The sequence below is a fragment of the Pelophylax lessonae genome (genome assembly GCF_965119305.1).
Source record: "Pelophylax lessonae genome assembly, chromosome: 10".
NCBI lineage: Eukaryota > Metazoa > Chordata > Amphibia > Anura > Ranidae > Pelophylax > Pelophylax lessonae.
This window is the reverse complement of record NC_138777.1, coordinates 221,071,881-221,087,971: the sequence shown is the minus strand read 5'-3', so window position 1 is coordinate 221,087,971 and position 16,091 is coordinate 221,071,881. Positions and strand designations below refer to the sequence as shown.

The 16,091-nt window shown below is 43.4% G+C and overlaps 1 protein-coding gene across 1 annotated transcript in view; it reads right to left on the bottom strand.

The window, feature by feature from the left end:
• LOC309564877 (ninjurin-1-like) overlaps positions 1 to 16,091 on the bottom strand; it is a gene marked incomplete at its 5' end in the record, with an annotated part of 108,992 nt that overhangs the window by 76,510 nt on the left and 16,391 nt on the right. The window contains one exon of the mRNA XM_082269563.1: positions 2,140 to 2,292. Within this exon, the coding sequence (XP_082125689.1) occupies positions 2,140 to 2,292 (153 nt within the window). The remainder of the gene's footprint in view (positions 1 to 2,139; positions 2,293 to 16,091) is intronic.

The following is a 16,091-nucleotide window of genomic DNA, read 5'->3' as shown; positions in this document are numbered from 1 at the left end:
AAAAAAAAATGTGTATATATATCCAATCTTAATTGGAAATCAACAATAAAAAACAAATTAAGTGAAATTAAGTGAAACATACAATCCCATGATAGGATCAGCAATATAAACTTATTGGTGAAAGTACAAAGTTCAGTGCAACAATGGGCACAAAAAAAATGGTGGTGACTTGAAAAGTGAAACATGCACTCAGTGTAGATCCACCATCTGTTGTGGGGAAGACTGTTCTGCAACTCACACCATCTAGATGTAACTGTTGTAAATAAAGCTCACAGGGAGTCAGATGAAGTCTCCATTGGTGTATTTATTGGATTTGTATGTTAAAAGCCAAAATAAAATGAATCATAAAACCATATGATAATGGGCGACACCACCGACCCGGTATCAGACAGTGGCCTGACGTCAGCACTAGTGTCTCCTCCCTGACGTGTTTCATCCAATAGGACGTTATCAAGAGGATCCCTTGAATTTGAAGTTCAGACTTTCAGCTTTAATTCAAGGGGTTGAACATAAATATCAAGTTAAAGTTTAGGAACTGCAACCATTTTTATACACAGTCCCCCCCCATTTTCAGGGGCTCAAATGTAATTGGACAAATAAATATAATCATAAATAAAATGTTAATATTTTTTTGAGAATCCTCAAGCAATGAATGCCTGAAGTCTGGAACCCATGGACATTACCAAAGACTGGGTTTCGTCCTGTCTGATGCTTTGCCAGGCTCTAACTGCAGCTGTCTTCAGTTGTTCTTTGTCTGTGAGTCTTTCTGCCTTTACTTTTGCCTTCAGCAAGGGAAATGCATGCTCAATTGGGTTGAGATCAGGTGATTGACTCGGCCATTGCAGAATATTCCACTTCTTTTCCTTCAAAAGCTCCTGGGTTGCTTTTGCAGTGTGTTTGGATCATTGTCCATATGTACTGTCATGCACCGTCCAATCAACTTTGCTGCATTTGGCTCAATCTGGGCTGACAGTATATCTCTAAACACTGCAGAATTCATCCGGCTGCTTCTGTCTTCTGTCTTATCAAAAAACACCAATGACCAAGTGCCACTAGAAGCCATGCATGCCATTGCCATCACACTGCCTCCACCATGTTTTACAGAGGACGTTGTGTGCTTTGGATCATGAGCTGTTCCAAGCCTTCTCCACACTTTTTTCTTCCCGTCATTCTGGTACAGATTAATCTTAGTTTCCTCCATCCAAAGAATGCTTTTCCAGAACTGGTCTTGCTCTTTTAGATGTTTTTGGCAAAGTTTAATCTGGCTTTTCTATTCTTCAGGTTTATAAATGGTTTGCACCTTGTGGTGAATGTTCTTTATTTACTATCGTGAAGCCTGCTCTTGATTGTAGACTTTGACAATGATACGCCCATCTCCTGGAGAGTGTCCTTCATTTGTCTGGATGTTGTGAATGGGTTTTTATTTACCATAGAGCGGATCCTGCGATCATCCACCACTATTGTCTTCCATAGAGGTCCAGGCCTTTTTATGTTGCTGAGCTCACCAGTGCCTTCTTCTTTCCTCAGAATGCTCCAAACTGTTGATTTGGCCAATCCTATTGTTGCTGCTATCTCTCTGATGGTTTTTTAAATTTTTGAAGCCTTACAATGGCCTGTTTCACTTGCATAGACAGCTCCTTTGAATGCATGATGTGGGTTCACAGCAATAAATTCCAAATGCAAATTCCACACTTAGAATCAATTCCAGACCTTTTACCTGCTTAATTGATGAAGAAATAACGAAGGAGTAGCCCACACATGGCTATGAAACAGCTTTTGATTCAATTGTCCAATTACTTTTGGTCCCTTGAAAAAGGGAGATGGCTATTCTTAAGAGATGTAATTCCTAAACCCTTCCTTCCTTCCTTTTGGATGTACATACTCTCAAATTAGACCTGAAACTGTGCACTTTCAGCCCATTATATAATATGTTTTGGTAAATACCTGAAAAAAAATTAAAATTGTGCCTGTGTCCAAATATATATAGACCTAACTGTATACCAACATGAAAGCAATACACATTAGAAATAAAACTTCTTTGGGCACAATGCACAATGACACAGGCAAATTGTAATTCATTCAGCCTAATAATCTTGGAATTTTAACGGTTTCTTAAAACAGGCCATCAAAAAGACTTACCAGTAGTGTGATGAGGAAATAATAGAATGGCGTATCGGGCCCTTGCTGGAGCAAATGTTTCATTTGCGAGGCATTGGCTGTGAAGAGCGCCATATCCAAGAAACCCTGGGCCAACGTCTTTGTCCTGGCGAAGGTATTGATGTTCCGTATCACCTGCAAGGATATCAGTGGGTTACACCATGTGCCCGTCAATAATTTAAGCTGCAGCCTATTTCTTATATTAGCCGAAGCTTTTTGTACCCCAAGGTAGTTAATCATGTAAAAGCTTCACCAGCTGTTGTGTTCAGTTGCAGAGATATATGGTGGCTCGGGGGACCCTGAACAATGCCAGGTGACTGAAGGGGAGTTGTTCCGAACAGACCTTCAACGTCTTGTTTTATGGAAGGCACAGCAGCATCACTACTTGTGAGACTGTGATATATCCCAGGCCGTGTGTTCGGTTCTCACTAGAAACTTGTAAGATATTTTTTTTTGTCTGTTCAGGGAGGAAATAGATGTAACCACGAAGAAGTTGTTCAGATTAAGTCTCTCTGCAGGTAAAAAGCAAATGCTTAAGATGCCAAGACAATGTAGCTTTTTACTCCACTGAAGTCCTACCCAAAAAAAAGGTACACTAGTCAAACATGAAAATGTAAAGTTATGGAAAATCAAAATAAAAATTGTGAGTATTAAAAAGAAAATGTAAAGTTAAAACTTTTTTTTTTTTACTTTGGATAGAGCAAGGACAGTTTAATACTGCTATCAGGTGTGTATTGCTGTCTGTACCCCCGCTGGGGAGCTTCACCATCTTCATTTGTTCTGGGGACTGTTGTCATATTAGGTGAATGATGTCATGAGCATCTCCGCCTCTTTGTTTGCATGTAACTGCTGAATCTCCCAACCACATCTCATTGGCTTAGCACTGACAGCTGCCTTCAGGGCCTGGCCGAACTTGGGATTAGGACTGTCTTTTACTGCAGCAGCTAAAAACTGGCTCCACCTCCTCCCCCTCTTGCCGATGTTCAGCTGTTGCAAAATACAGCTGATCAAGTTTAGCAAATTCTGCCCCCACCTCCCCTCCTGTCCCTGTTCCTGTTCCTTTTGCTGCTCAGACCAACCTGTGTGCCCCCCTTGTTTAACCCCCCCCCCCCCAGTGCAACACTGCCGTCTCCCCTCCCTGTCGGCTGCTTCAGGATGCTTTTAAATCTTAAATAATATATATTTCCAGACCTTTATATGTGGAATAGTGCTTTTATTCCTTATTCTATATTTATATAATCCTGAACACCATCCAAAGAAGTCATAGGGCAAACAGAGCTGCCTACACATTAAAGAGGTTGTAAACCCCCCTGTAATGTTTGTACCTATAGGTAAGCTTACCTATAGGAACTGTAAATATCTCCTAAACTTGCACCGTTTAGAAGATAGTTATTGTATACTGCGCTTAAGAAGTCATTGGCGCATGTGCTCTGACAGAATGGATGCCCACGCCGTCTCTTCAGAGCCCTGTGCCGTGACCGGCGGCTCCCGTGCACATGCGTGGGAGTGACGTCACGTGGCTCCGGCCAGTAGCACAGCCAGAGTCCGCAGACCCGGAAACTTTACTTCCTCTTTAGGATAACCTCACTACCCAAAGAATTATCAAGCAATAAAAACCCTTTTGAACTATCCCAGCTTTCAATATCAATTTTTTTTTTAAGTTGGATTTGAATGCTGTGCACATGTGCTGTGAATACAGGGATTCTGTCAGGATACAGAACTGAACCTGCAATCTCTAATGTGCCTGGAGGTATCTGTTCTTGCTGAGCCACCTGAGATGCTGGACAGCTTCCTGCCTGATTCCTTAAACAACCTTGCCTTGTGTCTTGTTTCTCTTAAATCTTGGATCCTTTGCTCCTCCCATGAACTTCCTGATCTAGCCATGCCTTTGCACTTCCTGTTTGCCAGATTATTGTGCTCTCTCCAGCAAATATCTCGCATTTGTAACTCCTACTGCCATCCATTATAACTTGTAATTCCTGCCGCCATCCACTATCGCTTGTTACCGACCTTTAGCTTGTTTCTGGACTGCGCTTCTGCTTGATCCCAACCTGCAACCACTTATTACTGACTTTTGGCTTGTTTTGTTTACTTACTACATTTCTGCTTGATCCCAACCTACAACCATTTTTTGTCGACCTTCAGCTTGTTCCTCAACTATGCTTCTGCTTGGTCACAACCTGCGACTACTTGTTACCGAACTTTGGCTTGTTTACGGACAATGCTTCTGCTTGATCCCTACCTGCTATACCTGCTACTGGACCCCGGCTTGCTCACCTCCAGTGGTGTAGCGATTCTGAGGACCTCGATCTGGAACTAACATCCAGCAAAATCCATCTCCACTATCAGGAGCTCTGGTGAACCATGGTTAGTACTTAGACCTTGCACCTCGGGTGGACCCGTGACATCTGTCAGGCCTGCTTGTATAACTATCCTGCTGGTCGGTGGGAGCCTCTCTACTGCTAAAGCTACTAATCTCCAAGCCTGACGCCTGACCATGACCATGACCTAAAATGAGAATAGCTACACAAAAAAGTTTATGAACATTCTCTCTTTTTTTGTTGTTGTTCAAAAACAGCGTAATGGATGGAATAGTGTGCCGGGATGGGGACATGGAACTCCATTTACAACAATTTTTTTTTTTTTTTTTGCGGAAACCATGTATATAACACCCCAGTGTAAAAATGGTATTATTGTGGTAATAAAGTTGAGGAATTTCTATCAGCTTGCATCAAGACTAAGCATTTTTTTAATTGCACCTCCATCCCTCTCCTGTGCTTCACTTAGCAAGTAACTCTGACCTCCCATCTGAACATGCAAAGTTTACCTCACTCGGCAAGCGCTAATTGTTCCACCATGGTAATAAGCAAAATCTGAATTCGCAATGGGAAAAAATGAATATTTCAAGAAGCTGTACAAGCATGAGAGAACAAGAGTTGTAATACGTAGGGTTTACAGAGCTCATTACTATTATTCAAAAAAGATGATGGCATCAGCACATGATATGAAAAGGCCTACAAGTCAAATGTGTCTGTATTTTAGCTTTTTGTTAAAAAAAAAAATATGTGAGATCAGTAACACCTTGGTATGATTATATATGGTGTTATAATGCACTTACAACATAACCATTTAACCATCATCAGTCTTTACATTTTTTTTTACCAATTATTCTGACTGTGGTTGATATTGACTAGGGGTGTCCAACACCAACACAGCCCGCTCTGCTCTATAAGCCCTCCGATCTGATCCGCCCAGATGAAAGGGGAACAAATCCCTTTCTGTTTTTTAGCGGAACAGATTTGAGGACGACGGATGTAAATGGACATAAGCAAGGGAGTATCTAACGCCAAGGCAAACAAGGCATTTGGCTGGGGCGGCAGTTTTCAGGGGGACGACATTGCCCCCCCCCATCCCCTCGCCATCCCTGCAACATTCCTAACATTGTTCGCTACTGACTCCACCGCTCCACAACCTGACAGAAGCAACCTGTGACCCTGCCCTCCTTCCCTGCACTGTCCCTGCCTCACACTGGGATTGGACACGGCTGTGGCTCCTCCTTTCCCGCTCTTCTACAGCCACATCCTACTTCCTGTATCATGTATTATTGAAAGGAGGTGTTGGAGATTAAGAGCGGAGCACACATTCGATTTTACCCCCATTAAGGGACTTACTTGGACCCACTGGTAAAACAGGGGTCTAAGTATAAGGTGATCTGGTATTCCATGGGGACATATGACAATATCATTTGACTCCCATCATTCAAGGCGGGCATCCATACATTGGATTAACTCATAATTTTAGGCTACATGCTGGTGTTGACCTTTCTATAACATGAGGGTCAACACTATCTGGTAAGCGGTGCACCTGACCTTCACATGGTGATTGAGGATATGATTCCATCTGCTTTTCATTCACTGGTGTGGGAGGATTACTTTTGTTCATCTCTGTATCAACTTTTTATATGGACTACTACCAGTTTATATCCAACTTGCATTGGCGCTGCCCTCTCCTTCATGTATTTTTACCTAATTTTGAAGAGCTTCTGCAATCGCTTGATTTATTCTCCCTGGAGACGAGACGCCTGAGGGGGGACATGATAGCAATTTATAAATATCTCAATGGGGATCTTGGCATAGATAAACAGCTATTCAGTCGAAGGGATTGCATGAGGACTCGAGGGCATACAAAGCGATTAGAGGAGAAGCGTTTTAACCTCAGGCAATGTGGGGGGTTCTTTACTGTTAGGGGTACAAGATTGTGGAATTCTCTACCACAAGAGGTGGTTTCTGCGGGAAGTATGGTGGCCTTCAAAAGACTCTTAGACGTACATCTCAAGGATCAGAACATTCAGGGCTATGTAAGATGATTACGGCCACACACACCTACACAGGTTGATCTTTATTCAACCTCACCTACTATGTAACTATGTATACATCCTACTTCCTAACCTGTGGCCACGGTCATAAGGAGGAGGAAGCAGGAGCTTACTTGCAGGGGGCTTCCCGATACATCCCTGGAAGGGAGTGCAGGAGAGCCAGGGCGGGGGGAACATAGCCCCTACACTGGGCACCCCTAGCAGTAATCTGGATCAGCCCCCAGACCCCCAGAGATGATGCTGGGTGCCAGGGTGGTCTGCTGTCCTCTGGAGACATGTGAGTGTGGGCAATGGGTTGTATGAGGCAGGGCTTTTTTTTCAGTGGGAACATGGGAGAACGCAGTTCGGGCTAGATTAGAACTGAATGTATGTTTTGGCAAGAGGTGTAGGGGTGTGCTGAAGGGTCTATTTTTGCTGACTGCTGGGGAATCTATTGTTGCTGGAGGGGATCTATTTTTGCAAAAGGAAGGGGGGTCTATTTTTGCTGGGTAGTTCTTCTCTTGCGCGCGGGGATGTATTGTTACTGGGGGGTCAGTCGTTGCTGGGAGGGATGTGCTGTTGAGGGAGGGGTCTTTGTTGCTGGCTGCTGGAGGGTCTATTGATGTTGGCTGCTTGGGAATTTATTGTTGCTGAAAGGGTTTTTTTTTTTTTGCTGAGGGGTCTATTGTTGCTGGGGAGGTCTATTGTTGCTGATGGGGGATATACTGTTGCTAGGGTAGTTTTTATGATGCAGGGGGTCAATTGTTGCTGGAAGGGATCTATTGTTGAGGATGGGGTCTAATGTAGCTGGCTGCTGCAGGGTCTATCGATGTTGGCTGTTGGAAGTCCATTGTTGGTGAGGTGGATCTATTGTCTCTGGGGTGTCCATTGTTGCTAGATCTATATTACTGCTTTTTCTGTTATCATTAACAAATTCCATACAAATTACTAAGTAGCGCAAAATGATACTTGGGTCTGTATTCCCTAAAAGGGGTGGTACTTGGAGGTGGGAAAGGGGTGGAACCAAGGAACAGGTGGGTAGGGAGAGGAGTCAAGGGGTGACTCTGAAGGGAGGAGTTCCTTCACCTATTCTCTGAGAAAAAACCCTGGTATGAGGTGACTGAGGGCAATAGGGGTGAGTGTAGGGGAGGGGGTGTGAAGTGAGTGAGGACACTGGGGGTGTCTCCCCCCCCCTCCCTACCTCCCCCCTCCTCTCTCTCCTTCTTCCATTTCTCTCCTTTTCTATGTCCCCCATCTCTTTCTTCTTCCTATTCCCATCTCTTCTCCTAGTGGTGGGGGGTGGGGAGCACTGTGGCAGACCAACGGGGGATAGTTACTACCCCAAAGTCCACCAGAACCCGCACAGCCACCAAAAATCCCACAAAGCCACCAGAGACCCCAAACAGCCACTATAGCCACCCCGAATAGGAAGGGATGGGACAAATTTAGATGGGGGGGGCGCCCGATTTTAATCTTGCCTAGGGCAGCACAAAACCAAAATACACCACTGGACACAAGTCCACCATAGAGGGGAAGGGAGGTTCCGATTGGGGCCACCTGAGAAATGGACAGGCATACCCAATTGGACCATTCTAGTGGAAGGGGCCTAAGGATGCCTTCACACTGATGTGCTGTGGTTTACCCCCATCACAAGTGCAGTGCAGTGCACCTGAGGCTTTCCAGCGGGTTAGCTTCACTTTGCCATAGAATTCTGTTATATCTTGGAGGTGTGGTACACTTTCTGAAATCGCACAAAAACTCAACTGCATTCAGGAGGTTTAACAGAAGTCTATGGCTCAGTGCAGGTGCTGCGCTGCACCTACGGATCAGTTTGAAAGCAACCCAGAGTAACCGGTGTAGAATTAGAACAGATAGGCCCATTGCTATGTGATTTCAATTTTAAAAAAAAAAACTGAACCTAGATTTGACTGCGTGTGGAGCCCCTGGATAGAGTATTTGCAGGCTCCGTAGTTGTGACTGGGTGGCTTGGGGTCCGGCGCGGGGGGACATGTGACTGTTTTCCTTTGTCTTCCATTTACTTTTCTCTTGGCCTCATTTTCTTTCTTGTTCTTTTCTTTTATCTTCTGTTCTTCCCTTCTCTCTCATCGGTTTTCCTCTCTCTCCACCCATGGTGGTGTGGGTTGTTCTTCTTTTCTTTTTTCTGGTCCTTTTGCTTTTCCGTTTATTAGCTTTTTGGGGGATCTGGATGCAGGAGAGGCGTTATTAGCTCTGACTTCAGAGCTTTGGTTTGGGTTTCTTGCTATGGGTCTGGATTGCTACATATTATTTGACCGTTGGTTGGAGCCCGTTGGTTTCCTCTTCAGGGGAAGGAAGGCTGTTTTCGTGGTCACAGTTTGTGCCCATTCGGGGTGTCTGGGGCGGGGGGGGGGGGGGGCCTCTGCTGGCTGGTCCGTTAATGGAGCTTGGTGAGTCCTCTGGACTCTTGATGTACCTCCTATTGAGGAGACTTAAGTTTTGGGATTTAGTCCCCGTTCACACTGGGGCGACCTGTGACGCGACCTGGTCGCCTCACAGGTCGCCGTAGGTCGCCTTCCATAGGGAAGCTGCAGACCCGTTCTAATAGGAGCGACACAAGTCGCTCCGACTTAGAAAAAGGGTCCGGAGCTTCTTTGGGGCGACCCGGAGCGACCGTCATAGACTTCAATGTTATGAAGTCCATGCCGGCCGCTCGGAGGTCGCGGCGCGCTGCTCGCACCGCGACCTCGGAGGTCGCCCCGGGAAGTCGGATCGCGGCAATGTGAACGGGGCCTGAATGTATTTTGCTGTTTACCTTTTATAACTGACTTCCTAGTTGCCAATACTGTTTTGAGCCATGTTTTGATATGCACTGTTCTGGTACAGGAGGCCTTTTCGCATGCTACCCCCTTTCTTTTTTCTATATTTTCTATATTTTCTATTTTACTATTGTAATGTGTTGTTTAAAATCAATAAAAAAACTATTGAATATTGAAAAAAAAACTGAAATTCAAGCACAATCTTCACTTCAGGATTCACCTTGCAGGTATCGCCAGCTGTTGCTTTTCCAGACAGAGTATATTTGGTATTACCCCGTCTGTGACAGGAGCTGGCGCTATACAGGAAGAATCGGCTCTGCTCTCTACTGCAGCTGCATGCTGCCTCTACTGCAAGCTCCATTCTCAACACTGATGCTCTGAGATGGGGGGGTCGGGAACCCATGATCTGGTCTTGCCGACTCACCATCCCAGAGCTGGAGGTCGCGGGCCACATCAGAGTCTGTCAAGGTCAGGCCTAACTGGATCTTATCTGAATACAGAGTACAATCCTTTATTGAAGGGTTCTGAGACATTCCCATGCTAGTTAGAAGGCTTAGGCTCCTTTCACACACTGTGTCCGTCAAACGGACTCCGCTTTTCTCAGCGGGGAATCGATCCGCCGTTCCCCCGTTGAGCAGGAGAATGACAGCTGTTCTCCGCACTGTGTGCGGAGACACAGCTGCCACAGCCCCATAGATCTCTATGGGGGAATCGGAAAGGGAAGGGACCATCTGGATCTTATCTGAATACAGAGTACAATCCTTTATTGAAGGGTTCTGAGACATTCCCATGCTAGTTAGAAGGCTTAGGCTCCTTTCACACACTGTGTCCGTCAAACGGACTCCGCTTTTCTCAGCGGGGAATCGATCCGCCGTTCCCCCGTTGAGCAGGAGAATGACAGCTGTTCTCCGCACTGTGTGCGGAGACACAGCTGCCACAGCCCCATAGATCTCTATGGGGGAATCGGAAAGGGAAGGGACCATCTGGATCTTATCTGAATACAGAGTACAATCCTTTATTGAAGGGTTCTGAGACATTCCCATGCTAGTTAGAAGGCTTAGGCTCCTTTCACACACTGTGTCCGTCAAACGGACTCCGCTTTTCTCAGCGGGGAATCGATCCGCCGTTCCCCCGTTGAGCAGGAGAATGACAGCTGTTCTCCGCACTGTGTGCGGAGACACAGCTGCCACAGCCCCATAGATCTCTATGGGGGAATCGGAAAGGGAACGGACCATCGGTCCGTTCTCATCCGATCCCATCCGATCTGCTGGATGGATGGAAAATAGGGTTTCCATCCTTCCAGATTTGACGGATCGGATCGGGTGTCAGTGGACATGTCTCCGCTGACATCCGATGCCCCATAGAGATACATGGGAAAACGTTCAGATCCGCCAAAAAAACGGACAGGCAGATCTGTGTAAAAGGGGCCTTAAACCTACCAGCAGGCTCTGGGCCTCCCATTTGGATGAACTTGGTCTATCTAACAAGGAACCTTCTGGGGTCATCCAAAAAAAAATTACTAAACCACCCCAGCTGCTACCCATTGATTTAGAGAAATTATGGCCATACTCTGACATATTCCTACGCTGGTTTAGGAAAATGGAAAGATAGTGCTACACCCGTAAGTTTTTCTTGCTAGTATTGATATCTATATTGATATTGATGTTGGTGTAAATGGTCCAAAGTCTCCTTGGCTTGTAGTGTAATGTAACAAAAATGTTAACTGAAGCGCCACACCACTGTTAAGATACAATTCCTTTAAAATTCAAGGGTACAATCCAAAAAGTGGCCAACGTGTTTTAGGGGTCCACAAGTGCACCCTTCATCTGGGCTAAAAAGAATATAAGAAGATCTCCATATCAATCTGATATCAATACACTATCCCCTTCACAGGGTCATAATTAACACCAAATTAAATAATATTCCTACAGTGGCACATACTACACCATACTCAGGAAACCCATGAGAAAAAGAGAAAATTTCTCCAAAATGTCACCTGCAAATTTATTCTTATTCATCAGGACCTTAGGTGAAGATTGGTGAGTATTTTGAATCTATAATTTTAATAAACCTGTCTAAGAGATAATGCATAGATAGGTAGATAGATAGGCCGGTGCCCCCTTGTGTTTGTCGTCGTTTATAGTGTTCCCGGACCACCCTGGTCCAGCGAGGGGCTGCAAGGCTGAAGTATTATCAAGTTGCTGTGTCATCCGTTCTCATCTACAAGCCTACAGTCAGGTTGGATAGAGGATTGCACCACTCAGAGTGCAGGGAATAGGTGCTGCATTGACAGTACATTTGCTTGTTTATTTTCCTCCACACAACTGCCGCTCACTGGATATTTTCTCTTTCCCGGACCATTCTCTGTAAATCCGAGAGATGGTTTTGAGTGAAAATCCAACTGATCAGCAGTTTTTGAAATACTCAGACCAGCCTTTTTGGCACCAACAACCATGCCACGTTCAAAGACCCCTAAATCCCCTTTCTTCCCCATTTTGATGCTCGGTTTGAACTTCAGCAAGTGGTCTTTACCACGTCTAGATGCCTAAATGCATTGAGTTGCTGCCATGTGATTGGCCGATTAGCAATTTGTGTTACCAAGGTGTACCTAATAAAGTGACCGGTGAGTGTATATACAGTGGGTACGGAAAGTATTCAGACCCCCTTAAATTTTTCACTCTTTGTTATATTGCAGCCATTTGCTAAAATCATTTAAGTTCATTCTTCTTCCTCATGAATGTACACATAGCTCCCCATACTGACAGAAAAACACAGAATTGTTGACATTGTTGCAGATTTATTAAAAAAGAAAAACTGAAATATCACATGGTCCTCAGTATTCAGACCCTTTGCTGTGACACTCATATATTCAACTCAGGTGCTTTCCATTTCTTCTGATCATCCTTGAGATGGTTCTACACCTTCATTTGAGTCCAGCTGTGTTTGATTATACTGATTGGACTTGATTAGGAAAGCCACACACCTGTCTATATAAGACCTTCCAGATCACAATGCATGTCAGAGCAAATGAGAATCATGAGGTCAAAGGAACTGCCTGAAGAGCTCAGAGACAGAATTGTGGCAAGGCACAGATCTGGCCAAGGTTACAAAAAGATTTCTGCTGCACTTAAGGTTCCTAAGAGCACAGTGGCCTCCATAATCCTCAAATGGAAGACGTTTGGGACGACCAGAACCCTTCCTAGAGCTGGCCGTCCGGCCAAACTGAGCTATCGGGGGAGAAGAGCCTTGGTGAGAGAGGTAAAGAAGAACCCAAAGATCACTGTGGCTGAGCTCCAGAGATGCAGTCAGGAGATGGGAGAAAGTTGTAGAAAGTCAACCATCACTGCAGCCCTCCACCAGTCGGGGCTTTATGGCAGAGTGGCCCGACGGAAGCCTCTCCTCAGTGTAAGACACATGAAAGCCCGCATGGAGTTTGCTAAAAAACACCTGAAGGACTCCAAGATGGTGAGAAATAAGATTCTCTGGTCTGATGAGACCAAAATAGAACTTTTTGGCCTTAATTCTAAGCGGTATGTGTGGAGAAAACCAGGCACTGCTCATCACCTGTCCAATACAGTCCCAACAGTGAAGCATGGTGGTGGCAGCATCATGCTGTGTAGGTGTTTTTCAGCTGCAGGGACAGGACGACTGGTTGCAATCGAGGGAAAGATGAATGCAGCCAAGTACAGGGATATCCTGGACAAAAACCTTCTCAAGAGTGCTCTGGACCTCAGACTGGGCCGAAGGTTTACCTTCCAACAAGACAATGACCCTAAGCACACAGCTAAAATAATGAAGGAGTGGCTTCACAACAACTCCGTGACTGTTCTTGAATGGCCCAGCCAGAGCCCTGACTTAAACCCAATTGAGCATCTCTGGAGAGACCAAAAAATGGCTGTCCACCAACGTTTACCATCCAACCTGACAGAACTGGAGAGGATCTGCAAGGAGGAATGGCAGAGGATCCCCAAATCCAGGTGTGAAAGACTCCTGGCTGTATTAGATCAAAAGGGGGCTTCTACTAAATACTGAGCAAAGGGTCTGAATACTTAGGACCATGTGATATTTCAGTTTTTCTTTTTTAATAAATCTGCAACAATGTCAACAATTCTGTGTTTTTCTGTCAGTATGGGGTGCTATGTGTACATTCATGAGGAAGAAGAATGAACCTAAATGATTTTAGCAAATGGCTGCAATATAACAAAGAGTGAAAAATTTAAGGGGGTCTGAATACTTTCCGTACCCACTGTATAATATTCCAAGAGCTGGTGATATAATAACTTTTAGTCGGAGTTCCCTGAGACCTGACAATTATTTCAAGGGTTCTTCCATGGTAAAGAGGGTGAGAAAGTCTGCTCTAGACAGGAGTCATAGGCAGGCAGGAATCTCTCTCAAGTAGTATCTTGGTATTGTTGTATGCATTTTTTCTTTACAATGGTGCATACTTATTCTGTGACATTTATGCATTTATATTATCTGTATTACAAACTTTATGTTTATATATTTTTCTTTGTATAGCAGCACTTACTTTTGTGTAGAATGGGGACGTAATTCTGACTATAGGATAAAGCATTCAGTAGATGTGATACTTCATTTATAAAAGTCCAGAAAAACATTTTATTTGAAGTCGCTAAGAGAATTTAACCACTAGACCTCCGGAAGATTCCCCCCCCCCCCCCTTCATGATCAGGCCACTTTTTGCGACACTGTATTAATTTAACTGAAAATTGCGCGGTCATGCAACACTGTACCCAAATAAAATTTATGTAATTCTCTCCCCCCAAATAGAGCTTTCTTTTAGTGATACTTGATCACCTCTGCGTTTTTTTATTTTTTGTGGTTTAAACAAAAAAAGATCAACAATTTTGAAAAAAAAAAAAAAACATTTTTTAATTTCTGCTATAAAGTATATCCAAAAAAAAAAAAAATACATTTAGGCCAATATGTATTCTGCTACATGTTTTTAGTAAAAAAAAAAAAAAACAAAAAACAAAAAAAAGATAAGCTTTTTTTATTGATTGGTTTGCGCAAACATTACAGTGTCTACAAACTTAGGGATATATACTGGAATTTTTATTTAACCAGTTCTGGACTGGAAGGATTTGCCCCCTTAATGACCAGGCCATTTTTTCTAATTCGGCACTGCGTTAATTTAACTGAATTGCGTGGTTGTGCCACGCTGTACCTAAATAAAATTGATGTCCTTTCTTTTCCATTAATAGAGCTTTTTTTTGGTGGTATTTGATCACCTGTACGATTTTTATTTCTTGTGCTATAAACAAAAAAAGAGCGACAATTCTGAAAAAAAAAAAAAATATTTTTCACTTTCTGCTATATAACATTCCCCAAATACAAACAAATTTAAAAATCTATTTTTTTCATACTTTTTTAGAAGTACTAGGAAAGATGGAGCTGCCTGTCTACTTTGACATAAAAAAATCATGACTATATAGAAATAGGTTGGGTAATGCAGCACTCCTCACCACTCGACAAGTATCGAGGTTTTTATTGGTGCCTGTGCCCCTGCTGGAGAGATTCTTGGTGTCCATTGTCGAGGAGACATAAAAGGGTTTATTTATAAAAAAAAAAAACTTTCCTGACACATTCATAGTCATCTTGAATAGTCTCTGTAATGTGTCCTGTATATTTATTTCTAATGATCGTCAGCGCCATCTAGTGGATATAATGCAGTATTTACCACAATCAGGAACATACTGCATTATGGCCACTAAATGGAGCTGATGATCATATAAAAACTGGATTTTTGTACTTACTGTAAAATCCTTTTCTCTGAAGTCCATTGACAGACGCAACTCCATATCCTCTTAGACCTTTGGGAGGAGCATAACCCAATGGTCTAAGAGGATATGGAGCTGCGTCTGTCAATGGACGATAGAGAAATTAACATATTAGACACTAAAAAGGAAATTTGTACATCCTGTATATTATTGTATTCTATTTTGTATGTATTGCACATTGCATGTTACTCAGTGTGCAGACGGCACTAATAATGTTTTCATTACATGTTTGCATTCTTTCGAGTCCTGATAAGAATTAGCCTGCCTATGTTACGCCCCTTGTTAGCATAAAAGTACAATTGTAATATTAACCACTTTACCACCGGAGGATTTTGCTGTCTTACGTTTGGGCCACTTTTTGCGATTCGGCACTGTGCGAATTTAACGGACAATTGCGCGGTCATGCGACGCTGTACCCAAACGAAATTTATGTCTTTTTCCCCCACAAACAGAGCTTTCTTTTGGTGGTATTTGATCACCTGTGCGATTTTTACTTTTTGCACTATAAACAAAAAAAGAGCGTACATTTCGAAAAAATTATATTTTTCACATTTTTTTATATGAAATTCCCCCCCAAACAAATGTAAAAATCAAAAATTTTTATCATTTTAGGCCAATTTGTTTTCTGCTACATATTTTTGGTAAAAAAAAATCACAATAAGCGTATTTTGATTGATTGGTTTGCGCAAAAGTTATTGCGTTTACTAACTAAGGGAAATATTTCTGTTGTTTTTGGTGTTTTATTTTTTAACGAATAATGGCGGCGATCTGCGATTTTTTTTGCGGGACTGCGACATTGCGGCGGACAGATCGGATCCTTGACTGACATTTTTGACACTTTTGGGGTTACCAGTGACATTTTTACAGTAATCAGTGCTATAAATATGCACTGTTACTGTAAAAATGACACTGGCAGGGAAGGGGTTAATTTTATTGGAGAGGGAGGGGTTAATGTATGCCTGGTGCTTACTAACGCGTGTGGGGGGA